The sequence below is a fragment of the Ochlerotatus camptorhynchus genome, unplaced genomic scaffold (assembly GCF_037179485.1).
Source record: "Ochlerotatus camptorhynchus isolate MF236.1 unplaced genomic scaffold, CSIRO-AGI_Acam_v1.1 ptg000330l, whole genome shotgun sequence".
Classification (NCBI taxonomy): Eukaryota; Metazoa; Arthropoda; class Insecta; order Diptera; family Culicidae; genus Ochlerotatus; species Ochlerotatus camptorhynchus.
The window spans coordinates 3862696-3890172 of record NW_027040818.1 but is presented as its reverse complement, the minus strand read 5'-3'; the positions used below and the strand labels follow the sequence as shown (position 1 = coordinate 3890172).

Here is a 27477-nt window from a genome sequence, read left to right as displayed (position 1 = left end):
TCAGACTGTGCGTGAAACATGGCGGACTTTGTACTATCCTTTCACTCCACTGAAAATTCCCATAAGAAACTGTCTAAATTTGCTGGAAGAGCAAATTTTTCGACGGTGCCGTCAATGCCCATAAACAAGAGAAAATGAAACGGGCTGAGGTCAAATAACCCAAATTTGAGTTTAAAAAACCCAAGCGGTGGGTAGTTTTGTTTTTCTGTGTGAGTACGATCGACTCACCTGGTGAGTAAGCAGAAGTTAGCGTGGCATACCTAAAAAAGTGAACGTTAATGGCATTCATTGACAACAAAGGTTCCCGAAAAACAATCTGTGACAATTCAAGAGCAAATTTTCATTACGTCGAATGTAACAAAGGTAAACAAAGTCGAGCTATCAGTGTCAATCGATTCTCCTGCTATTACACTATATACTGTCCGAATATAGGATCAAATCCCATTTTTAAATTTATTTGCCAGCCAAATTGCTTTTTGACGTAATCACCTTCCGATCAAAATAGTTTTCGATGTTACTTAAGTCACCCAATTTCTATGGAGATTCCGTTTGACTTAAGTAACAGCGCTGAGAAACCCGTGAAAAGTGTACTTTCGTCGTTTCGCTTTCTCATTATTAAAGTGAATAAATCGAACTGTTTGTTGCTAAGATGATTTCGGTGGTCCTAAAATGATGAATGGGCTGCACGTAAGGAGACGTAATTGATAATTCTCCCGAATATCCTGGTAAATACACTTTGACTTAAGTAACAATAGGGGCCACCAAACGACGTATAATAACTTTTGACTCAAAAACCAGTATTTTTTAGCATGAAAGCTAGCGATTTGCATTTGTATGATTAAAACCCTGCTAAATATGTTAAACATTGCTATCACTATGAGATGATATGTGTTTACTTGGAAATAGGAATAACTTTTCGGTCATCAAAACTAAACTTTATTTTTCTCGGATTGGTGCGAATGTTACTTACGACATAATGAAAATTTGCTCTTGAATTAAAAGCTGCAGAATAAATTAAGCTGATATTTTGGCACACATGAAAAATATTATTAATTTTCGTTGCGTGCATTCAGCATTAATATCAGTTTAATCGTAAACGCGGTTACTCACTGGGCATGAAAAATAAAGCCCTACAGTAAAAGTATGGACGTCTGTCAAAAGTTGTTCCAATCGAACCGTCAAAATGCACCGCTTTGCTCGATTGGAACAGCTTTTTTCAGTTTTGTGGTGACAGTCGTCCATACTTTTACTGTAGGGCTTTAATGAAAAATGGTCGATCAAATTACACGCTACTTGAAAACTACCAAAAAGGGGTACACGGTAAGAAAAAAGTACCCAACGGTCAGTTCTATTCTACCTACTTTTGACTAGTTTGTCTCCTTTTCTCCTTCTAATGTTGTCAAAAACGGAGGAGTAAAACCACCCAATAGGGGTAGTAAAGTGTGGGAACCCAACGTTGAGTATAATCATATTTATCTACTGTTGGGTACAACTAACTTACTTTTGGTTAAAAAGCTAGTGGAAAATTGGCGTCTTGCTGTGAAACTTTTCCAAGCTTTCGCCACATACATTTCGAAATGAGAACTACTAGAAGGAGGATAGTTTCCAAATTTTCCAAGTAATACAGACGCTTTTTGGGACAAATCGGTCCATAAAGAAAAACTAATAATTTCCCGTGGAAACTTTTGCTTGAATCGTGTAAGAAAACGTGTTTGAAAACTATTTGTTATGATTTCGGTATGGATCGGAGATGTTTTCATGGCAAATTATGCATAACAAGTTTGCACCCACAAGTTACCTCCTGCGCAGCTGCATTTTTCAGAAAATGGTAAATATGTGCGATTTTCACTACGATGAAAGTGGAAATTAAGTTAATTTACTTAGGAAAGGTTGGATCATGCTGGTGGTAATAGAGAATTGGTTGTATAGAATGCCAATATTCAATAAATGTCTTCAACAAACCACCCGTTAATTATCAACCTACGATGCAGTTTGAAAAAAGGGAAACTATAAACCCGTACCCAGTAAGCGGTCTTCAGAATTCACATCGTATGGCTCCGGGGAATTCTTCCTCTACATCGTGTCAGCCGTGCACATGTAGACATGCGTGTTTTCGGCACCACTGACGCACTCACCTGAGGTAGAATATGACAACATAGCTGAGCCCGAGGATCATGGCATCTCACATAACTTGAGGGATTTCGGACAGGATGCAGCCACTTCACCCCCTGACCAGCACGACGTAAGTGACCGAGGGGGGCGGCACATCGAAATCTCAAGTTTAAATGCCCAAAAAATCTCATACTAGCGAAAAATCTTCTTTCATTTGTCGCATCTACTTGCATCGCTCATCATCTTTTCGCAGGAAATCTTCAGAATCATCATCAATCTTCTTTCTATCTACTCAGCGTGCGCGCAGCTAGCCACAGCAAAACACAATCTTTTTTGCATCGTAGATAGAGTCGTCCCCCTCGTAAGTGACCATGTCGCTAGTTTATCAAGTAGCTCTTTTTTAAGTGAAACTACAGTCTATTGCCAAAATTTTAACCGTATGCGTAGTGCGTATAAAATAAATGAAATTCAAAATAAAATAAGCGGATGCACATATGATATAATAATTGGAACAGAAACTAGTTGGTCTGATAGCATTAATAGCGAAGAGGTCTTTGGTAGTAAATATTGTGTTTTTCGATGTGACCGCGATTTATCATTATCAGGTAAAAAATCAGGTGGTGGTGTACTTATTGCAGTGAATGCTACATTTCAAGCTGAACAAATTGTTAGTGAAAGCCAAAAAGAATTTGAAGATGTGTGGGTTAAAATTTTAATAAACGACGAAGAACATCTTTTCGCTTCTGTCTACTTTCCTCCACACTTTTCCAAAAAACCAGCTTACGAAAAGTTTTTCACTGCTGCAGAACTGAAAATTCAAAGAGAAGATCCAAGAACCAAAATTCATATTTATGGAGATTTTAACCAGAATACTGTTAATTTTATACAGGATAGTGATAATGATTCTCTGTTGTTACCAATTGTAGGAGAAAACGATACTTTGCAATTCATCTTTGATAAAAGCAGCCACTTGGGACTTCATCAAATTAACCATGTTCGTAACCAGCTCAATTCCTATTTGGATCTTATGTTTACTAATTGTACAGAAGCAGCAGTTCCATTATGGAAGAATGAAAAATTTCATACGGCTATTGAATACTCAGTGTTCACAGACTCGCATCGGTCACGCCCAAGCGTTGTTGATTTTGAATTAGTTTATGATTTTAAAAATGCAAATGTTCCTGAATTTAACAACAGACTGAATAACATAAGTTGGCAAAACCTTTTAAAAGATGAAAACAACATGGACAAGGCTGTTGACATATTTTATACTAACTTATACAATATTATTGAAGAATTCGTTCCTAAAAGACAAAAGAGAATAGTGAACAGCACCAAATATCCTGTGTGGTATACACAAGAAATCAGAAATATTAAAAACAGGAAGCAAAAAGCACACAAGGCGTATAAAAAGTTTAAAACGTCACAAAATTTAGAAAAATACGTTGAAATTTGCGGAGCACTTGAGGCAGAAATATCGTCAGCATATGAGAATTACAATTCAAGAGTAGAGAACAATATAAAATCAGATCCCAAAACGTTCTTTAACTTCGCGAACGAAAAAATGAAGTCATGTACATTCCCATCACGCATGCAGTTTGAAGAGTGTGATAGCACTGATAGTGAGGATATTTGTAACCTATTTGCTCGTTTTTTCCAAAACACATATAAGAAATCCAGTAATGCTCTCGATTTGAACTATTTTTCTTACCTACATGAAGGGGAAAATGAAGTATCAGTTAAAAATATCACTGTTAAAGAAATTTTTATGACTTTTGAAAGTCTCGATGCTGGCAAAGGACCTGGTCCTGATGAAATACCTCCATTTTTATTGAAAAAAATAGCAACAAGTTTTGTTAAACCATTGTTTTGGCTTTACAATTTATCTCTCAAAACAGGTGATTTTCCAAAAATTTGGAAGAAATCATTTTTAGTTCCAATATTTAAATCTGGCAAACGGTCAGATATTAAAAACTATAGAGGTATTGCAATTATGTCATGCATTCTTAAAATGTTTGAAGCAATTGTTAACCAGAAAATATTTAACCAGGTTAAGCATCGCATTTCAAATAATCAACATGGTTTTTTTAAAGGTCGGTCAACGTCTACTAATCTGTTGGAATTTGTAAACTTTTCTATTGAAGCAATGGATAGAGGTAATACCGTTGAAACCTTATACACTGACTTTAGTAAGGCCTTTGACAGAGTAGACATTCCCTTACTTCTTTTTAAATTAAAACGTTTAGGTATGACAAGTACACTTTTAAAATGGATTGGATCATACTTGACAGAAAGAACACAGATGGTCCGCTTTAAAGGAAAAATATCTTCGCCAGTTAATGTTACCTCGGGAGTTCCACAGGGATCTCATTTAGGTCCTTTATTATTTATTTTATTTGTGGATGACGTGAAGTTTGTGTTAAATCGTTTAAATGTGCTCATATATGCTGACGATATGAAACTGTACATGGAAATCTTTGACAATTCTGATTTGCTACATTTTAAAAATGAAATTGATGTTTTCTACAACTGGTGCGTTAAAAGTCTGCTGGATATTAATGTTAAAAAATGCAATATTATATCATATTCCAGAAAAAACAGTACTCTAGATTTTACATGTACTCTAGGAAACCAGCTGGTTGTAAGGTGCGATAAAATTAGGGACTTAGGAGTAATTCTTGACTCGAAGTTGACATTTGTAGATCATGTGAATACCACAATTCACAAAGCAAATAATATGTTGGGATTCATAAAAAGATTTAGTTATCATTTTAAAGACCCATATACCATCAAAACACTTTATATAGCTTACGTGAGATCAATTCTCGAATACTGCAGTGTGGTTTGGGCTCCATACCATGAAACTTATATAAATCGTATGGAATCAGTTCAAAAACAGTTTTTGTTATTTGCTCTTAGGAAACTAGGCTGGACCTCTTTTCCCCTTCCTTCTTATGAGTCCCGTTGCATGTTGATAAACATTGAAACACTTAAGAAACGAAGAGAAATTTCCATGATTTCTTTTGTCAATGATATTATCTCACAACGCGTAAAAAATATTAGCAAGATTAAATTTTTACGTACCATCACGCATGTTAAGAACTCGAAATGTATTTCAACTGTCACCTCACAGAACGAATTATGGTAAAAATGGACCAATTAATAGAATGATGAGAGTGTATAATAATTATTGTGAGCATATAGATCTAACGATGTCTAAAGATACAGTAAGGAGAACACTAACTGCTAGGATTTCATCTCGTTAAGTTTAAAACAATTTTTATTTTTTTAGATATTTGTTGCAGTCTACATTTGCTGACAATTTCAAATAAAACGTATGTTTTAAAATAGCATGTAAGGCAACAGCACTATTGTAAAACGGTCTACACTGATTGACGACAAATAAATAAATAAATAAATGTCCATTTTGGCCTTTTTTAAGCAACATATTGATACTCACAATTTTCGACGGAAACGCACCGGAACTTGATTTACTCAACACGCACCATACTATAAAATGGTGCTAGAAATTCTTCATAACAAGATGAAAAATCATCTTTATTTCGAGTAATTAAGCAATTTACTTCTGTTTACCATCATATTTATGATGCAGCATTGATGAAGCCGTGAAATGAAATGAATATATCTTATGAAAGTTCACCTGGAAAAGTCAAAGATGCACATCAGTCTGATCGTAAAAACGTTTTCTTCTTCAATTCGAATGTTATATTGGAAGGATTTCACGCAGGCTTGATGAAAATTATGATTTAAAGCTAATTTTCACGAATTTTAAATGCAGTCTGTCAACATTATCATCATCATGCAGTGGCGACATCTGCGTTGAGCTTTTGCGGCAATCTTCCAATTCCATACGAACTGCACACAAGTAAATGAAAATTACTTTGAACCGCATTGCCGACTTTTGGGTTCCTGCACTATAGTGCCGAGATGAGTGAAAAGAACTTACTTTTGGTACTTTTTTCTAACTGTGCAGGGCTCCTGCACTATACACTGTAACTGGAACGTACCCATTAATGGGTACAATTTCACCTATTTTGAAGTAAAGTAGGATAACCCATTAAATGGGTTATCATCTGATTTCAAAACGTCATCCGGTTGCAGCTATCATTCGAAAAGGTGATTTTGATGTTTCGATTTGAATGGTCTGAGGTTTCATTCGAACAGAGAACGGTGGTTTGGTACAGTGCAACCCAGTCACTGAGTAGAATCAGAATCGCGTTCATAAAAACCATGGGGGGGTATACCCTAATAAAAACTGTATGGTTAATTTGCTTAACGACGTGTTCTGGGTATCATCCAAACCATTTGTGGAATAGTTCAATGATTTGGGTTATCGTTCGTTTATGGTTATTTTTTATTAGGGTATACATGGTGATACAGCTTTGTCACTATATAGGCGACGAGGTCGCGGGGGGGAGTGCGGTTTTTAGAGCAAATTGTAAACAAACTCGGTCGCTGTCCCATACAAAAATCCAACATGGCTGAATCATGAATTTGACACATAAGAACACCTATATGTACATGGTAAGAAAAAAGTACCCAACGGCCAGTACACTTTTACCTACTATTGACTAGTTTGTCTCATTTTCTCCTTCTAATGTTGTCAAAAACGGAGGAGCAAAACCACCCAACAGGGGCAGTAAAGTGTGGGAACCCAACGTTGAGTATAATCATATTTACCTACTGTTGGGTACAACTAACTTACTTTTGGGTAGAAAGCGAGTGGAAAATTCCATACGAATTGCACACAAGTAAATGAAAACTACTTTGACCCGTTTGACCTACTTTTGGGTTCCTGCACTATAGTGCCGAGATGAGTGAAAAGAACTTACTTTTGGGTACTTTTTTCTTACCGTGTAGGATATGTACACGCTAACACAAAAGTACCCTTTATATGCGTTATGAATTTATTCTAAGTTGTCAAAAAATGGGTACTTTTTTCAAAAATATAAAAGCGGGTACTTTTTTACATTTGAGAAAATATATTTTAGCCCTAAAAATGTGTATATTCATTAGGGTTTGAATTATAAAAGTGACGCCATCTTCGCGTATCAGGTGGAAATTTTACGTGTTCGGGATTTACGTGACTTTTGCAGCTATGGAAAGAACGGCATTGCCTTTCTGGGTACAAACTGGAGCGGATTGTTTGGAGGTAAGGAATAAAAGTGGAATAATCAAGCAAATTAAGATTTTCTAAAAAAAAAATGTGTCCCATTTCAGGATAGCGGGGATCTACGATGAAGAAACTGCCATTAACAAGCGAATGGTTCCGGATCCTCAGTCGATGAATGGCATGCAAACGGCGAACTGCAAGACTCATACGGAAGAACCACTGTGACTCGATAGGTGAACACTATTATCAACCAGATAACTTGTTTCCCCTGAATACTGCAACACGTCAGCTGATGCTGAAGATGATGCCCGGTCTCGGCCCGGTTTTGAGATGTCGGCAGTGTTTCAAGCAGAATTCGATCACCTGATTCCGAGCCAATAAACAATATAAAGCGTTTTAATGATTTATTTTTATTAATTTTTCCAAAAGGTACTACTTGGTTTTATATTTGATGGCAGAATGCATCTGACGCAAAATTTTCAATAAAATTAAATTTTTTTCCTCATGAACAGGGTTACTTCCACTCACTTGCTATAAAAAAAATGTTTTTCGGAATTATGAAATCATGAAATAGTATAATGCTAATTAGTACTTGTAAGTTACAAGAAGAGGTCATGAAGTATATGTTTGACACATAAAATCTGTCAATATTGCTTTCAGTGCGTCACAATCAGCGATTTTACGACTCGTGAGCGCTCACTCTGAGTGAACGCTCACGAATCATATGATCGCTGATTGTGACGCTCTGAAAGCGAAATTGACAGGTTTTATAAGTCAAACACATACTTTACCCCCTCTTCTTGTTACTTACTAGTACAACATATCATTATAACATCTAATGATTGCATAATTCCGAAAAATATTTTTTTATAGCAAGTGAGTGCAAGCAACCCTGCTCATGAACAAAAAAAGCATCAAGAATAAAAAAAAACCCCTTTTCTGAAGTATTCGTCGAATACTCATTAATGAGTTAAGTCGGTTATACTCATTTCATGAGTAAAGCCACTTTTCTCTAAAATGGGTAAAATTTTACTCATTAATGGGAACTTACAAGTTAGCGTGTAGTCACCTCTATAAAACGAAAAAAAACGTTTTGTTTCACGATCAAATCGAACAACCCGAACACTGCTGGGCTTCCCCAGCTGACGCGCTGGCGAATCCATTGTTTGCCTTCTCTTTCGCTCCACCGGACTATTTTCAATGCCAGAAAGAGACAACCAGATTTGTTCCATGTTTGGAGCATGCGCGCTCACCAACACAACCACGCGTTTGCAGTGATTTTCGCTTCGACTTTTGTCAACGGGTTTATTACGTTCTTGGACGGAGGTGGTTTTGTGCAAGCAAGAGTATCGCAACTCGCAAGTACCGAACGGAATAATATGGTGCGCGTTTTCTTCTCGATCGTGTACCGAGAGCTGAAAAAGGTCATTGTGATTTTATAAGGGAAAAACATTGAAAACTAGCTCCCCGAGGTGTGGAAAGTGTGCTGGGTAAAGTTCAGTCTGAGTTTTATTTTGAAAAAGTTAATTTCCAATCGGTAGCAAGTGGCAGTGGAAATAGCGCGCTATTTTCCAGCGGAGGAGTGAGACTTTTTTTTTCGCATTTTCTTTTGCCTCGTAAGCATTAAAGAAAGGGACGCGAGTGAATGAGTGAGCGAACAAACAACGACCGAAGACGGAGAAAAGAAGAAAATCTACATAAGAAAGCAACTTCGCGATTCTACGCTGAGTCTCTTCAAGGCTTGCTACTATATTCGTACATTCCATCGCTCAATAAAATACATAACAGCGGGCTTTGAGTTCGAGTGCTGGGAGTACTGTTGTCTGTCAAGCCGAGCTGTAGTGGGCGCGAAGCATGAATGAAAATTTGACTAAAATATGTCGGATATGCCTGACGGAGGGCTCGAGGCATATTTTCCAGAAAACCGTGGCCCACGATGCGTTGTACAACGTATCGTCACTGAATCGTATCTCGGAAAAGCTGCGCTACGTGACGCTGTTGAAGGTGAGTGAGAGCTGGGTGCTCTTGTTTGTAGATAGTGGAAAACCGGATGTAGGCATTTTCATTAGGCAGTGCTGCTGGATTAAGTGGTCGATCCAGTTTTGGATTTTAAATAATATGGGGGTGGTAATAAATCACGACACGTTTTTGAGTGATTTTAGAACTTCAGCTATGTTCATACTACAGAGTTAAAACATGTTAAGACAAATTTTATCAAGATAGGCTTATAACCAGCCCAGTGGCAGGCGCGTAGGCAACATGTTATACGGTGACAGCGGGCCCAGTACAGCAAAATAAACGATTTGAGCCCGGGACATGCTGCCTACTGTCAAACACTGCTGTTAGTATAGGCCTTGTCACCGGCCTGCTTATAACATGTCAGGGTGTCGACTATCTGGACCAATCTGGGAACCTCAGGAAATTCCATATTTCAGGGAAATATTTCTTATGTCGTTTTCGTTTTTGCGGTGTAGCTACACCGGTGCTACACCGCCGAACACCGAAAAATTTTAGAGTGTAGCTATCGGTTGCACCTTTGTTTACAAAAAAATGATGATAAACTGTCAATGACTCGCGCTTATTGCTGCTTACACTACACCGGTGTAGTGTAGTAAAAACGAAAACGACATTAATTCTTTTTCAAACCTGCATTATAAAGTATCTACCTATAGTATATAAAATTTGTAGGGTTCAAAAACAATGAATACAAACAGCTTGTATTCTTCAGTAATGCATCAAATGCTTTTCTCGCGAGTTACATTACGAATACTGTAAAATAAATTGTAAACGGTCGTTAGAAGATTGATTTAAGAGGGTTGTACTGAAGTGAAGTGATGTATGGTGATAAGCGGTCACACCCTGCTGCTTACCCGACTGAACATTGATCACTGAATGCTGATGAAAAGAAAGTGGGGGGCAATCCCAAGTAACCAACAAGCCTGCTTAATAATATTTCGACTAATAATGTCCCGAAGCCCTATAATAGTCATATGCTTAACTTTATATTGCAAAATCAATCCAAATTAGCGGGCTCATTGGTTACCTCTGGGATGTGCAATACATGCTTGTGAACGATTTCCCACCGGAGGTATCCCACTGCGATCAACGTAAAACGTGTTATCCATAACAAATGTTCAACGGAGATGGGATGGGCATTGAAGTGTGCACGGGGAATATATTTTATAACGGGGGATTAAAGACAAGTGTTTCATATGCGGAAATATCCATAACAGTTAGAAAAATTACTAATAAGGGTGAGGAAATTGACATGTCAGGGAGAGGAAATGGAATAAATTGAGGAAATAAGGGGATAATGAACTTGTTGAACACTTTCTGGCGATCAAGCCAGTTATGAAAATGCATGTTGTTGGGATTAAACCGATCGTTTTATGATAACTTTATCTTTATTTATCTGAGAAACCAGGGAATATCCGGGAACAAAGTTTTCTTCGTTGAGTCGACACCCTGTTGTATTTCCCTGCGCAATGGCGAACACTGAGCTCATCATCTCCGATACTGTTCTTCCGTTTCAGATCGACGAAATAGAGAACCTCCCGCCAATGATCTGCGACCTGTGCATCGTCCAGCTGAACGTGGCTTACAACTTCAAACGGCAGGCCACCGAGTCGGATACCAAACTGCGCCAGTATCTGATCGAAAATGGCATCGATATAATGAAGGACGTCCGTTCGCTTCCAGCTATCCGACCTGCCGATCAGCCATCCGCACCGGTACGGACACTGTCGGTGCCGAATCGAACGAACCATCGTCTAAATTCGGCCTCTTCTGCGTCGGTGTTTGAAGTTCCAACCAACCGCATCGGTGCCGCATCGACCAACTTACGACCCTTCGAGCCCCGCCTCATTCCCATCCGAATCAAGGTGGAAACACCAGAGACGGTAGAACAGTCTTCGGAACCAGGAGACCTGCTCTCCGCATCGACCATTTCCCCTTTGAGCACCGGTGCTATCCCGGTGGTGACAGTTCCATCGACATCGATGGTGACAGCCAAAACGACCAGCTCCGAAAACATTGTGATCGAGTCATCGCCAGGCTCCAGCAAAGGCAGCCTTTCTTCAAACGGTCGCGACAGTGCAATGGTGGTGGTCAACAGCCAGAATATCAGTCTACAGGGAGACGAAGACTACGTACAGACCATCCTGGGATCGAACAGCAGTTTGGCCATCAATGCTAGCAAGTCCGTAGAAAAGCACGACGCGAGCACAGAAAAGTCCACCAAAAAGACAAACGCTGAACCGCAAAAGCACAAACAACACTCATCGCCAGACCATCAAGATTCACCAAAAGAAAGACGACTGCAGAATTTGCTTACGTCTCTAAGAATCAACATGGTCACGAACGCAAGATTCCCTCAATCGAAGCTGCGCATTAAGCCCCGAAAGAAGCTTCAGAAGCAAAAGCAAAAACAGCAAATCCACCTCAATCCGACACCGAAGCCCAAAAAAGCTCCCACCCAGCCGCCACCGCCGAAGAAAATTGCCAGACGACACTCCATGGATCTCGCTCAACTGCTAAACGGCACGAGAATCAAAAAAGAGCAAAACCCCAAGAAAAGTTCCGACAAGAAAAGTCCCGGGAAGAAACAGCATGTCATCAGTCCGCGAAAGCTATTTTCGCTGAGGGACATGATCCGGGAGGAACGCGTCCGGCAGAAGGAAACTAGTAGCAGCAAGAAGCAAACTGAAACGGCTTCGAAACCCGCCGGTGGTCAAAAGGTGCATGACGACAGGACAAAGACGACGGTCTCCTGAGTGAGAATCAAGAGGGAACCTTGCTGCTGAGAAGGATTCCTGGATTTTCCGGTACAAAAAACCATAGGTTACAGCTGAACAAACGATTGTTACGATAGAGATATGCTAGCATGGCAAGAGACACCCTATTATAAATTAGAAAATATGTAGTTTTCCGCGTACAGTAAAATGAGATTCGTCGCAGACAAAGAGAGAAACCAGATTTTTTAGAAACGTAGTAAATAGTTCGTTGAGGGCAGTTAGTGTCCGACATCCTTTTACAGTTACAGTTCTATATTTATTCGCAAGTAGGTAAAGCTGCAGCTGACAGCAACTGGCGGAAGAAACTTCAATAGTTCAATTAGTGCCTTGGAGTAGAGTGGATATGTTTAGGAAGTTAGATAAGCGTAGATGTAGACCATCTGATCAGCCACGCATAAGTTGTGTAGAGGCACGAAAGTTTTTAGCCGGCACTTATTACACTTGCAGACAATTGTTTTTTTTTTTCTTTTACTTTGGAAGAGATTATACCGCCTACAACCTTATACAAAGTGGTTTCTATAGACAGTTAACAAAGCTGTTCATTCGTTACGTTGAGTTCAATGCTCTTACATTGGCTTCGATTTATATTTTTTTTCATCTTTATATACACAAACACTAAACTGTCAACCGGAACTATTTGAAGCTAATAAAGGTGCGATCAGAAATAAATGCGTTTGTTTGTCCACATCACACTTCACTGTTCTGTTCATCCTAGTAATTTTCCGTTGCAGGTACATTTGAATGAGGAATGAACTACATGTCTACATTCAAAGTGTTTTTTATGTTACTTCATACGCGAAGTTAACGATTTTCAGAGTTGGTTGGAAATGCTAACATGAAGCTTTAGTGTGATGATTTATTAGCTAGAGAATGATCTTTAGAAGAATGTAGGTGGATAGTTCCGTTAGAGTACGGCAGTATGAAAATGTCTAGTTGCACACTTGGTCTACGAAAAAGATGGCTGCAGGACGGATATTTCTCCCTTTATTCCTCCAACGGCCAACAAATATGAAATAAAAGAAAATACTACTTTCCACCGTCCAAACCGGTAGATCCGGTGTAAATTGTGATTAGGGGGCGAACCTAGCCAAATGTAAATGTTTGTGTTTGTGTTTGTGTTTATCTCTACATATGTGTGCGTGTGCAAATTTGGTTTGCTTCGGTGATTCGTAATCCAGTATCAGGTAACTAGTTCGAACCACGAGAAGAGGTCCCGGACGATTCTGCTGTCGAAACATGTAAAGAAAGTATGATAGCTGATCACAATTACTGAGCAACCTGGTAACGTGGGCGAATATCTGAGAAACTAGATTTGAATTGTTGGGCAGTTGAAGATCTTCAGAATTATACTAAATCAACGGGAAAACATGAGAACGTCCTGAGAAGTTTTCGGAGATCTCTGATCACGTGGCCTTTGGAATATCTGGGAGACATGATTTTAATTGTTGGATAGTTTGAGATTTTCTTCATCAGTACCTGAAGTCTTGAAAAATTATGCAGAGGACTTTATAGACATTTTAATACACATGGAATATTGTGGTTCCCGAGAAATTCTAGCAAAAGCTTGATTTGCTCAGCTGTCACTCTTTTGTGCGCAAGGGTATGTGACTGATAGTTGACTCGAACGAAATCTTATATTGCTTCTAAAATTGTCTTTAAATATTGACGTTACCCTTCTTAAAGCTTCAACTCGTTATTACCTATATGTATTTCGGGCCAGTGAATCATAATTTCACATAAAACAGTTGCAAATCAACAAATAAAAAAAAATTACTTGCAATCGTACATAGTCAACAACCCATCAGTTACCCTTCACCAAACAAAACAAAACAAACTGTCAACTCATTTTTCCTAGCGGCTTCATTTGATTTCTGCTGTGCCCGTTCGACGTCGGCTTTGAACCGCAGGTAAAATATTTTTCGTATCAATTCAAATGAAATGCATTTCATAATAAGTGTTTCTTTTTCAGATGTGCCATCATGCATATGTCTCCAACTTTTGTAGGTTTGGAGGGACGGGAGGTTGACTACGAGGTAGAATTTCTGGAGGAGGAAGCAGAAGCAGGACCATCAAATGTGCAGCAGGCAAAACGATCGTTCCAGGATACACTGGATTCTGCTTCGCCCGGAAGCCCTGGAAGTGAAAGTGAACTAGCGGAGCCAAAACAAATATTTCGATTCCCAGCAACTGTATTCATCAGAAACTTCAAGGGCCACAAAAAAGGTCCTTCTGTGGGAAAAGTGCAAGTGAACTGTGAATCAGCTGAGGAGGTAATGCAAACTGTATGGGATTACTGTGAAAAGTTCATTCGCAGAGAGGCCGTGTTTGAATCACTCGCTGGTGGAGATGCTGATCAATTTACCGTGCACTGGAATGATGATTTGAACCCAAAAGTCGGCGATATGGATAAGTTCATCTCCTTCCAAGATAAAGCCTCGAAACGCACGTTTAAACCATTACAGTTGCTAGAAAAGCCAGACAAAATGCAAAAATTTCTGAACAGAGATATTAACGTGTTTGTGCACATTTATTCGGAGTCGGTGACCTTAGTGACGAAACACTGCGAGTGCAGCTGATAAAACCGGAGGAGCGTGACCGAGCAGGAGCAGCATCCAACCAGGCAAACAGTAATTTGTCCACTGAGTTGAAGGAACTCTACAAGCTATCCTACATTTCATCGGACATCAACTGGTCTGTATGGGCTTCGTACTTACTGACCAAAGACGCGCTTGAACGAGAGGAATTGAAGTTACGAGGACCTCCCCAACATCTGATACATTTGTTCCAGACGGTTCCCTCATGCTCTCAAAACGTGCTGAATCACACTCGTCAGGATGTATGCATTGCCCAAAATGTTAATTCAGGGTATAAACAATTGTTGGATGGCCTGCAAGCAGATTTGGACCAGCTTATGACATATGCTAAGGCGATGCAATTGCGCTTGACCGCATTGCAAACGATGCAGGCAACTAACACTTCATTGCTAGCAGATGTGTCTGGCAGTATTGCTGTATCTGAAGATAGCTTTGGGCAGAAACTCGCCGAGGAAGTGACCGACTGCTTGGATGTCGACCATCAATAACGATTTGCTGATCCTGATTCCGAACGATTCCATACGCATTCGGGACGACCAACTGATTGAAGCTGTTGCTTATTGAACATCTCTTTGTTTAGAGTTTATGAAATAAAAAAAGGTGAACAACATTTGATTATTTGATTTATTGTTTATTAATCCTTATTACGTACATTCTCAAATCCCAATGATTCGATATTTTGACTTAGTCCGTTTGCCGGATTGAATTTCCCACCTGGCAGATATCCGCATTTGCGGAATACACGAGTGCAGTTAAAGTTCGTGAATGTATTTAACGTCGCAGAAATGGTTGTTGTGAGATCCGAAGAGCTATTTTCTACGTAGACACGTTGTAGTTTTTTCTTGCAGTATCCAAAAATATACTCGATTGGATTGAAAAACGGTGTATACGGAGGCAAAAAGATAACATGGATTCCCAATGACCGGAGGTACTCAACTATTCGTCGATGGCAGTGAATTCTAGCCCCATCCAAGATCCAGACCGAATTAACTCCAGGGTGTCGATAAACTTCTCCACTGTTGGCAAAGCTACGACAACATTCAAAGAACTTTGCCCTCGTGAAAGTTCCTTCCGTCAAGTACGTGTTCTTCATTCCTGTCTGGCCCAAGAAGCAGAGTAAGGATACTCTGGCTTTGCGGTTGAATTCACCCCTGTAAATCAATTTTTCGCCGACCTTGGCGTAGCCTCGATTCCGCAACATACCTCTGTTGTCGATCGATACTTCGTCCAAAAAGATAAGGTGATGTAGGTCCCAGTTTATTGCAGCCAGCTCATTGACGAAATGACAAATCTGAGATTCTTGAACCTGGATCGCCCGACGCTCTAGAACTTTCCACGTATATTCTTGCTCGTGTAGTATTCTGGAAACAGAGGACGTACTGATGGAGCAGTTGAAAGTTTTCTCAAAACTATCCCTGGCCTCATCTAAGAATAATGTCGGATTTTTTTTTAAACTGTTCGATTAACCACCGTCGTTTCTCTGCTCCAAACTGCAAGGACACTTTTCTTCTCTCTTTGCGAGCCACCAATCCACTTTCGCGATAACGTTTTATCCAGCTACTAATTGTAGTGTGATGCTTCCCGTACATTTTTGCCAATTGCGATTTGGACAAGCCCAGGAAATAGAACCCGTACAGCACGTGATACTTCGTATTGGTTGATGCATGTCGGCCAAGTACCTCTTCTTTAATTCGATACATTTTGTCAATGTTATGGAAAGTATGGATTTGGAAACTGTTATGAATAGAACAAACTCGGAAAATTTGCTGTTCGATACGGATTTTTTTTGACGTTTGTTTGTTTACATATTCATCAAGATAGCTGGCGCACAACCCGGCGCGCAACTGATCGGCGCATAAGTTGTTGGGTATTATGTGGATTTTTCTTAAGAATCACAATATTTTCCGAATGATACCTGATCGAGGGGGGTGACACATCTAAATCTCAATTTTAGATGCTCAACAAATCTCACACTAGCGAATCAAACTTCGAAAAATCTTCTTTGATTTCTCGTATCTACTTGCATCGCGCATCATCTTTTTGCAGGAAATCTTCAAAATCGTCATCAATCTTCTTCACATCTACTCAGCGTGCGCGCAGCTAACCACAGCAAAACACAATTTTTCCTGCATCGTAGATAGCGTCGCCCCCCTCGTACCTGATCAACCTGAAGTCTTGACAAAATATCTAAAGAACTTCATAGACATTTTAGAACACTTGTAGATCATTGGAATGATCTCTTCTAAGCAGCCTGGTATCATATGAGAGAATCACCCCTATTCTGTATTTCGTTTCAAACGAAATTCTCATACAAAAAAAATTTTTTTTTTGTATGAGAATTTCGTTTGAAACGAAATACAGAATAGGGGTGAATATCTTCTTGATGTAAAAGACGCAAGCGGTTTCATGAAATTCTATGAAGATCCATGGATATCCATGAAGTTCTATAATATACTATGAAATTCTCAGCACTACAATGATGTTCCCTGATCTTTTATGAAATACCTCTCACTTTTTTGAAATTAATTAAACTTCAATGATACTCCATGAAACTTAAAAAAAAATACAATTTCCATACAGTTTACTGGTCTCTATGAAATTCTCCGATTTTATTGTGAAGCTCTTCGTTATTACAATGAAGTTCTCCGAACTTCTATAAAATACCCTCAAACTTCTCAGAAGTTCCCAAAATTTCTGTGAAATTCCAAAATTTCAATGAAACTGCTGAACTTCTACGAAGATTTCTGAACATTTACGAGAAATTTCAATAAACACATCCAAAGAAATTTGAAACATAGTTCATTCGTGTTCTAAACCCACTCAGAAATAAAACCGAATAGTCGAGCAGTAGCAAATCTGGTGCAAAATAGTGCTAGAATAATGAAACTGCAAATCAGCATTGCGAGGGGTGCGTTCTAGCTCAAACGAAATTAAAGACGACTAACTGGCGACGAAATCAATTAAAATAATGTGGTTCGCTGTAATAGAAGTTTCTTAGAAGCAAGTTGATATTGTATGCAATGACCTTTGACAGTGTGCAAAGAGTGTATCATTTTGTCATTTTTTATGCATTTCAGTTTTTAGTAGAGTGAAAGAGATAGAACTAAAACATTCTAGTACTTTTAGTAAAAATGCTAGTACAATCCAGTAGTAGCATAGTGGTAACTCTATGACCAGAAGGTTCCGAAGAAACGTGCTCATTCGCAATTTCATAGCGAATCAAAACAGTTGTTCCTGGTACACTTCACGAATGGATCTACCAGTCTTGCGGCTCTGAGATTCAAAATCCGGGACCTGTTTCAGGAAGCATTACAAACCCCAACATCGTGATGTAACGCGCGTGTATGAACTGCCACTCCTATGGCCATGGCACCAAAAACTGCCATATGAATACAAACTGCGGCAAGTGTACTCTCAACTGCGTCCTGTAAGCAAGATGATGACATCGAGCCAACGTGTGTCAACTGCGGTGGAAACCACCACTCCAATCGCGGATACCCCAAGCGAGTGGAGTTCATGAATATCCGTCGGAAAGCTACAATCAACAATCAGCCCGGTCGCCTCCGTAATCATCGTTCGCCTCCTGTACTCACGGAAGTCCAGTACCCAGCTCTATGACATGTTTTGAACCTAGCTCCGCTTTCGCTCAACAAGCCAATCCTACGAGCATATAAATGGTTCCCAACAGTCGGACATTACAGCAACGTCTCGCTGCTGCTGCGGCCCAGCAAATTCAAGGTTCATCAACCGCCCCTGAAGAGCTTTGAGTGGTATCAGCAGGTATCCACTGCCATGTCAAAATTTACCTAAACAGGTACCTAAATTCAGTCTTCATCTTCAGTAGATAGGTGGCATAGGTGAAATCGGTCCGAGACCGAGAAGAATAACAGTGGTGCTGAGCGCAAGGCTACGCCACTAGTGAGAGCGAGTGTCCGTGACACGTCGAAATTAGGTGCAAGGTCAAGAAGAACGGTGGAAAGTGGCCCAAGGCTACGCTACAAGTAACAGTTATAGTCGCTATATTCATAGTCTGGCGGATAGAATCTTGGGAACCAATTGAGCTGTCAAATAGCGGAACCAATCGAGCAAATCACGACCAACAACAGAACAGAGCACATCAGCTATTGCGAACAAAACTTCGGAAACCCTTTTCTCGTGACTCAAGGCTCGCCAACGCAAACTAACGCCATATTTGGGTTGAGGAAAGTTTCCCCTATCCGATGATGCCGGTAATTTCGTTCGATTGGAGAGGAAAGAATAATCAACGTTTTGTTTACAATAGTTGATAGTACCTTTTCAATTGTTGGTCTAAAATATATTGAATTGGTTCCGCTTTTTGATCAATCGAAATTCTATCCGCCAGACTATGAATATAGCGACTATAGTAACAGTGTGTGTCCGAGGCACGAAGAAAAGTGACGCCATTTTGGCTGAAAACCAAATCGAAACCGTGTGAGCTCGTTTCGCGAAAACAAAATCGCCATTTTGTTGGCTAGTGAAAATATCGTCGCAATCGAACGATGTAAACAATAATAGAACCTGCAAACAAAAAGAAAATAAACAGCAGCGCTGCCATTTATACAGATTTATCTGTATTATACAGATTTTTTAATCTTAATACATACCCGATACAGAATACAGATTTATCACAGATTTTTATATTACAATACAGATTTTTATAAAATGCTTGAGAAAAAAAAAATCTATATCAAAATAAGTTATCAAGCAGTTCTCACTAATATCAATATATGTTATAATTTTGATATTCTTCGCATATCTTTAAGCTCTCATTTTTGTTCTGTTAGCCATCAACTCCATCAAAATGAAATCAATTTGAGTTATCAGGAATAATGAAAACAACATAATTCAATGTGCACAACGATTTGAGATTGTATGGGGATTTACAGTATTAATTGAATATTTCCAATATAAGCATGTATGTTAAATACAAGAAAAGTGCTCGAGCACATTAAAATGGTACAAATACAAGTACTCGTAAACATTTTACTTGCATTGAAAATGTATTTCGTAAGTAATAGCGGATTTTCTGATATTCTCCATACTGCAAAAATGATTTTACCAGCACTGGCGGGGCGACATCTCTCGACTTTTCGGTGTAACTACCACACAAATGATGTAATTAATTGTATTCATCTATATTAAAAATATCAAATAGTAACGAACTCGTGCACTTTTTTGCATTTAAAACTGCTTATCAGGAAGATAATGAATAGAAACTAAAATCTCCATACATTTTCAAACGGCTTCATATCACTCTTATAAATAAGTACGGACGATATCACAAATGGTGCAATTATATCCCGTATGGTTAGTACGATAGCCCGAATAGGTGGTTAAGCACTTTTTATGGTTATTTTGTATGCACTGTATTTGTAAAACAACAAAACATGATTAATTAAGAAAAAATCGTCAATACAGATTTTTTAATAGAGTGGATACAGATTTTTTATAAAACCACCTGGCAGCTCTGATAAACAGTGCGTCAGTGCAATTCATATTGCCGTCGGAAAAACAAACAGTACGTGAATGTCCCATTCGGAAACTCCGCGTGGAAACGTTTCGGGAGTATCTCGCCGGAATATTTTGGATGCTCTAACGGGTAGCAGCAGCAAAAATCTACTGCAGTCGGTTGCCGATCAGAAAACGGCGAAGAAGAAGAAAGAAGAGAATATCATCATGGAGAAAAATCTGGAAGTGCTATACGATCGGCGCGATATGCTGGTTGACAAGCTGTTGCGGATGAACGAGACGCTGCGGGCAGAACATTTTTTTTTTCTTTTTTTTTTTTTTTTTTTTTTTTTTTTTTTTTTATACAGGGGGGAATCTGCTCACAGACACCTGAGAAGGAACTCAGGGTGTGGGGATGGGAGAATTTCACTCCCGACCCACTAAACCTTACCCTGTGCGCTTGGCCCTTGGCCTCCCCGGAACCGCCCGAAGGCATTACTTCGTGGGAGGGGCCGCTGTAGCGCTATGGCGCCTCTCTAGCAATACTCTAACGATCTGGTCGGGCAGTAGGTAACTGCTGCTCGGCTCGCCACTGTCGTTGTAATACCGAAACTATGTGGGTGACCGCAGTCACCACCGCGCTCCAGTTCTCGGTGGTACCACACATCCTATGAACGATGTTGTCCGGACTGGTATCCGCTCCGCATATCGCTAGCATAGCGCTCGATACTGGCTCGAAACGTGGACAGGCAAACACGACGTGTTCGGCGGTCTCCTCGACACCAGCACATGTGGGGCAGGTGGGAGTACTTGCATGTCCGAACCTATGCAGGTAGCTCCTAAAGCAGCCATGGCCTGACAGGAACTGTGTCAGGTGGAAGTTTACTTCCCCATGGCGCCTGTTGACCCAGCTTGATACGGAAGGTATCAAGCGGTAAGTCCACCTCCCCTTTGGGGAGTTTTCCCACTCCAATTGCCATCTCGCGGTCGACACAACTCGCGCGTTGTTGCGCACCCCTCGAACGGTCCTCGCGTCATAACACGCCACATCCTCCTTAATGATAAGGCTGATTGGCATCATCCCTGCCATGACACAGACGGCCTCTCTCGAGATAGTGCGGTATGCACTGGCCACCCTTAAGCACATTAGCCTGTGTGTACTCTCTAATTTCTGCCTGTGGCAGTCAATATCCAGTACCGCAGCCCACGCAGGGCCGCCGTATCTGAGGATAGATACTACGACCCCAGCGAGGAGCCTGCGCTTACTGGCATTCACTGCCGAGCTGTTTGACATCATACGGGATAATGCCCCCACAGCCATAGACGCTCTCTTGCAGGCGTACTCGACGTGGCAGCCGAAGCTGAGCTTATCGTCGAGCATGACCCCCAAGAGTTTTAGAGAGCGCACAGACCTAATTGTGCTTCCGCCGACTGTCAACGTTGCATGCTGTACTGACATGCGATTGTTGACTACGACCACTTCCGTCTTGTGATGGGCGAGCTCCAGTTTCCTGGTTCTCATCCATTCCTCCACAAGCCTGACGCAGTGGGCCGCTGTCAGCTCTACCTCCTCGAGGGATTCCCCGCAGACTACCAGCGTGACATCGTCGGCAAAACCTACAATTTTCACGCCTACCGGGAATTTTATCCTCAACAGTCCATCGTACATGACGTTCCATAACACCGGGCCCAGGATGGAGCCTTGTGGCACACCTGCGGTGACTCTAACGCATTTTTCGCCATCTTCTGTGTCGTACGTCAACACACGATTCTGGAAGTAGCTTTCCAGAATCTTATACAGCCCTCCGGGAATTTGGAGCTGGTGTAGCGAGTGGGCTATCGCCCCCCAGCACGCGCTGTTGAACGCGTTCTTCACGTCTAAGGTTAGCACCGCGCAGTAGCGAATGCCCCTTCGTTTCCGATGGACCACCTCTGCCGTCTGGATGACGTCGCGGATGGCGTCCACCGTGGATCTGCCTTTTCGGAACCCGTACTGGCTGCTTGACAGGCCGTCTACACCTTCGGTGTAGGCCGACAGCCTGTTGAGGATGACCCTCTCAAGCAGTTTCCCAGTGGTGTCCAGCAAACAGATGGGTCTGTATGCTGACGGGTCCCCAGGGGGTTTTCCTGGCTTCGGAAGCAGCACCAGCTTCTGCCGCTTCCACGCGTCTGGGAAGACGCCTACGTCCAGACAAGTCAGAAAAACAGAACGGAACATGTCTGGATTTTCCGCAACGGCCGCCCTCAGAGCCACAACCGGGATCCCATCTGGGCCCGGGGCCTTGCCCACCACCAGCGACCTGGCAATACCGCCAAGTTCACTGTTCGTCACTCTAGACACTTCTCCCTGATCCGCGCCTGGGATCCGCGGCCAGGAGTCTACGTCCCTACGCGGGAACAGGAACCCAACGATCGGAGCCAGTACCGCTGGTGATCTCTCCGGGGGTGCCGTCACGCCGCGGGTCTTTGCCATGACCACTTTGTAAGCATCCCCCCATGGGTTCGTGTTGGCGCTTTGGCATAGGCTGTCAAAGCACGCGCGCTTGCGTCTGGCGATCTCTTTATTGAGGGCTGCCTTAGCCGCTCGGAGAGCGACGCGGCGTTCCTCGCGAGATTCAGTCGTACGAGCTCGTTGCATCCTCCTTCTCGCCTGGAGGCAAGACGTGCGGGCAGAGCATGTCAACATTCATTTGCTCCAGCTCCAATTGGAAACACTTCGTAGGTGTGCTGACGACTACGAGAGGATAAATGCGGATATTTGTGCCATGCTTCCTAGGGATGAACGTGCTGAGTAACGGATAGAGTACGCTACTTTCGAGGAGCTGCACAATCAGCTGTATATTTGTCTAAACACGAAGATCGATGCAGTTTCCTCAGCGACAAGCCAAAACCAGGTTGCTGTACCGCAACCGCCGGTGTACGTGCAACAGCAAGTGCCATTTCCCACTTTCGACGGGAATCCAGAAAATTGGTATAGCTTCAAGAGCCTGTTTTCCAGTATCATGGCTAGGTATGCGAACGAAACTCTGGCGATGAAGATTCTGCATCTGCGAAACTGCTTGACTGGTGAGGCGAAGGACAAGATTGACCAGGATGTTGTAAACAACAACGATTACGACATGGCCTGGAAAATCCTCAAAGAATCGAGTTGCATGGATTTTGGGACGCTTCGATGCGGGCCTATGAAGCGGTCATGTATACCAGGTGTGTCACAGCGGATGGCACGATTAGTGTGAACCTAGTTGCAAGCAAATCGCGAGTGGCTCCACTAAGACCGATGACGATTCCCCGGTTGGAATTATGCGGAGCAAAACTACTGGCGGACTTGACAACGAAAGTGGTTGTTTCGATGAGAATTCATTTAGACGATGTGAAGTTGTGGTGCGATAGTTCCATCGTATTGTGCTGGCTCAAAAAGTCACCGTCGGCACTGAATCAATTTGTCTCGAATCGGGTGGCAACAATCGTGGAGTTGACTCAAGGTTATCAGTGGAACTACATCCGATCGGAGAGCAATCCTGCTGACGTGATTTCAAGAGGTGCATCACCGGTAGACTTGTTGGTCTACGATCTCTGGTGGAAAGGTTCACCACATCTACAGCAACTGGAATTGCAAGCAGGCGTAGCTGACGAGGTTCTTGAAATACCGGAACCCAAAATAGCGACAGTACTAGCAACTGTGATAGAGGGCATTGGAATCAGACTGGATCGTGTAAGCGACTACCGTAAACTACAGCGTGCCTGGGCGTATGTCCTGAGGTTCATCGACTACGTGGTGCACAAGAAGCGTGACGTCACAAGTATCAGCGCCAACGAAGTTACCCGTGCAGAACGAGCAATGTTCTTGGTCCTTCAAAAGGAAGTGTTCGGTGATCTACTGAAAGGGCTGAAAGCTGAATCAAGCAAACGGCACGGTCTATTCAACTTAGCACCGTTCATCGGACTGGACGGACTCATCAGAGTGGGCGGTCGGCTGAAATACTCGGCGATAAAATACGACGGTAAGCACCAAGTGCTGCTGCCGGCAAAACACCATGTCACGGAGGCATTGATCCGGAAACTATACGAAGAAAACCAGCATGTGGGACAAGGCGTGTGAACGGTATTGGTCACTACGGGCGAAATCAATCATCAAGCGAATCATTTCCCAATGCCAAATTTGTGCGAAGCATCGACCTAATCTCGGCAGTCAGTTCATGGGTAGCCTTTCGGAGGCTCGCGTTAATCCTGCTCCAGTATTCTCACGGGTTGGTATCGACTACGCTGGACCGTTCCAACTGAAACCAGAAGGAAGAAGCACGAAGACATTCAAGGGATACGTTGTCGTCTTTGTCTGCATGGCTGTGAAAGCGATTCATTTCGAATTAGTGTCAAACCTGACATCGGACCATTTCATCGCTGCTTTGCATCGTTTTGCTAGTCGACGTGGCTTTCCGTCCGATGTGTATTCCGACAACGGGACTTCGTTCGTTGGTGCGAACCACGAGCTCGCAGCGCTGAAAGGGTTATTCGAGGAGCAACAGCATCGTCTAAAGTTGGATGAATTCTGCTCGGTGAAGGGAATCACTTGGCATTTTATCCCGCCAAGAAGTCCCCACTTTGGTGGGATCTGGGAAGCAGGAGTTAAGTCGCTGAAGTACCACATGAAACGAGTTGTTGGCGAAACCAGATTGACAACGGAGGAGATGAATACATTTCTTGCTCGCACGGAGGCGATTCTCAATTCGCGACCCTTATTCGCGATGTCGGAGGATCCAAGCGATATGTCAGTACTTACACCGTCACATTTTTTTAATTGGAAGGTCAGCAGTAGCCTTACCGGAACTATCATACGAAGACGAAAAGATCGGGCGCTTAAACAGATGGCAACATATCCAGTTGATGCAGCAACACTTCTGGCGTAGGTGGTCTAAGGAGTATCTACACCATCTCCCAAAGCCGTCAGAAATGGCACGATGGTGTGAGACGGTTTGAAGTCGGTGCGATGGTCTTGTTAGTCGACGAGAATTTGCCTCCTCAGCAGTGGCGTCGAGGACGTATAGTGGCGACCCATCCTGGTGAAGACGGAGCCGTTCGAGTGGTCACGGTCCGGACGGCGACGAGCGAGTACAAGCGGGCGGTGACTAAAATCGCTATGCTGCCTTCTGTTGAGCCACAGGCCTCAACGGGGGGAGAATGAACGGTTGTGAGATAACGAAACCTCTTTAATTAATATTTGCCACTCAAAATCATCATATTTTATTCTCTAAATTAAACTGGCAGCACTGTACGAAACGAACAACAGAAATAAACTGAACATTGTATACGACGGACGCATTCGAGTGTTTCTCTCGCGAAAACCATCACATTCCGAAATCGTATTTTGAACCAGTGAGCTATCGTGGAACAGATATGTTCTGCAACCTTGGATTTAAATTCATAATGAAGTCCTTTATCCATCTCTTTGTTAGCCTTTTTTACCTCTGCGATGGTGTTGAGTACTTGGCAATGATGAAATCTGCAAGTAGTAGACGAAATACGCGTATCTGTCAAAAGATAAGCAATTATAACGGAATTTAAAGGAAATAAACCAACCCACTCAAAGCTCTTCATAAAGGGATTCCGTTAAGAGGTTCGACAAATTTAAAGGATTAATCATGGCTTCCAAGCTTTCAGAACCTAATAGGTACATATCACTAAAGAAATCCATCGTAGGTTTAAGGAAAAACATAGCATTTCTTAAGAAATGCCGAAAATTAAATCTAACACCTATCAGTCATAAGATTAAGGTTAAGACACCAACTCCCTTAAAAGTAGTTCGTATGATGGAGTCAGAATTTTTAAAAGCAAGCATTCAGAGTCTCTACTCAAAGTTGGAAACAAAGTCATTGGAATGTTATTTCCTGCATTTGAAATTGGCCAAAGAATTCACAATTGAATTTCCACTGTTTTTGACTAAAGTAAAAGTATTGGAGGACTGCGAGGAAAAAAGGAAAAGAAAGTTACATAACAACAAACTGAGGTCACTACAATACTATTTGAATTACACAACACAACAGAGAGACCAGAAATCACACAGTTCAGTTAACGCAGCTGTGGTTCAATCCGTCGAAGGTTTTGTGGTGAATCGCTCGACGCAGCAGTTCTCAGAAGAACAATTCTAGATAGAGCTGGAATTAGGGCGTAACAGCCTTTGTAAACAATGACTTCTCTCGTTGATTTCTAGGAATTCAAGGCACACCTACACAAACCAACACATCCATCGAGTAGGAGAAGTCTTCCCCTACTCGATGGTGATGTCGATTTGCCAAGGAGAGACATGACTTTCGAGAAATCATCGAGAGAAATCATTGTTTACAAAAGCTGTTACCCCCTAATTACAGCTCTATCTAGAATTGACACTTCTCAACAAGGGATTAGGATCAAGGGGGGGAGGTGGCTGTCAAATACGAACAATCTTCGCCTACCTCGCATAACTGGTTCCATACGTAAACAAGCCATAAGAAACCTACAGCGTTTGTTTACGTTTGGAACCAGTTTCATACAAGATGATCAGTAGGCTGATTTGATATGATATGCGATCTCCTCAAAACCTGACGTGGAAGAGACCATCGTTGACATGGAGACTGCAATCACTCACACACTTCCTATTCAATTACACGAGACTGACAGGAATATTATTTCAGAGACAATACAAAACGGAAAGGGACATTCACTTAGTAAAACCCAAAAAGAGGAAATTCTAATTCTCAAAGAACTAAAAACAAAGCCGTTATTCTACACAAAAGCGGACAAAGGTAATGCAGTAGTGATTTTGGACAAAGAGTACTATGACAATCGGATGACGGAAAAAAATTACTAATGGCCCATACAGACAGTTGAGGATTGACCCCCTCCCATCTATAGTTAAACATGTGGATAAAACGTTGAAAGAATGCAAGGCGTTTATTGGCAACAGTACGAATCAATTGAAAGTTTAAAACCCTATTCTACCTAGGATCAAAGGTTTACCAAAGATTCACAAACCAGGAAACGAAATGAGGGAGATTATCTCGGCTGAAGGATCCCCCACTCATAAGCTTGCCAAATGGCTAGTAAAGGAATTCAGTTAACAGCACACATGAATTCGCAAATCAACTTCAGGCATCAGGAGAGATTCGGGAAGGAGGAGAGATTCGGGAAGGAGGAGAGATTCGGGAAGATGAAGTCATGGTTTCATTTGATGTCATAGCACTTTTTCCGAGTGTACCAGTAAAGGAAGCCATCAGCCTTTTAGAGGACTGGCTTCTGAAGCAACGTGAGGATTCTACTTAGAGAAACAAAGTTCGATCATATCTCAAGCTTACTCGTCTTTGTATGGAGGAAAAAATTTCATTTTCAGAGGAAATTCTTATAA

General features: G+C 41.6%; 1 protein-coding gene and 2 pseudogenes across 1 annotated transcript; 2 read left to right on the top strand and 1 right to left on the bottom strand.

Annotated features, from left to right (window-relative positions):
• Positions 1–8581: 8581 nt before the first annotated feature.
• Positions 8582–12697, top strand: LOC135708578 (uncharacterized). Its single transcript, XM_065230683.1, has 2 exons — positions 8582–9250; positions 10780–12697. The coding sequence occupies exons 1-2, from the start codon at positions 9101–9103 to the stop codon at positions 12016–12018; spliced, it is 1389 nt and encodes a 462-aa protein (XP_065086755.1). The 5' UTR covers positions 8582–9100; the 3' UTR covers positions 12019–12697.
• A 1321-nt stretch (positions 12698–14018) lies between these two features.
• Positions 14019–15182, top strand: LOC135708541 (uncharacterized; annotated as a pseudogene).
• An 85-nt stretch (positions 15183–15267) lies between these two features.
• Positions 15268–16483, bottom strand: LOC135708540 (uncharacterized; annotated as a pseudogene).
• Between the last annotated feature and the right edge of the window lie 10994 nt (positions 16484–27477).

What these genes read in the sequence shown, in the direction of transcription:
- LOC135708578 (XM_065230683.1), top strand. Translation starts at nt 9,101, where the DNA reads ATGAATGAAAATTTGACTAAAATATGTCGGATATGCCTGACGGAGGGC. An exon ending in GCTACGTGACGCTGTTGAAG is followed by an intron (nt 9,251 to 10,779) that starts GTGAGTGAGAGC and finishes CTTCCGTTTCAG; the next exon opens with ATCGACGAAATAGAGAACCT.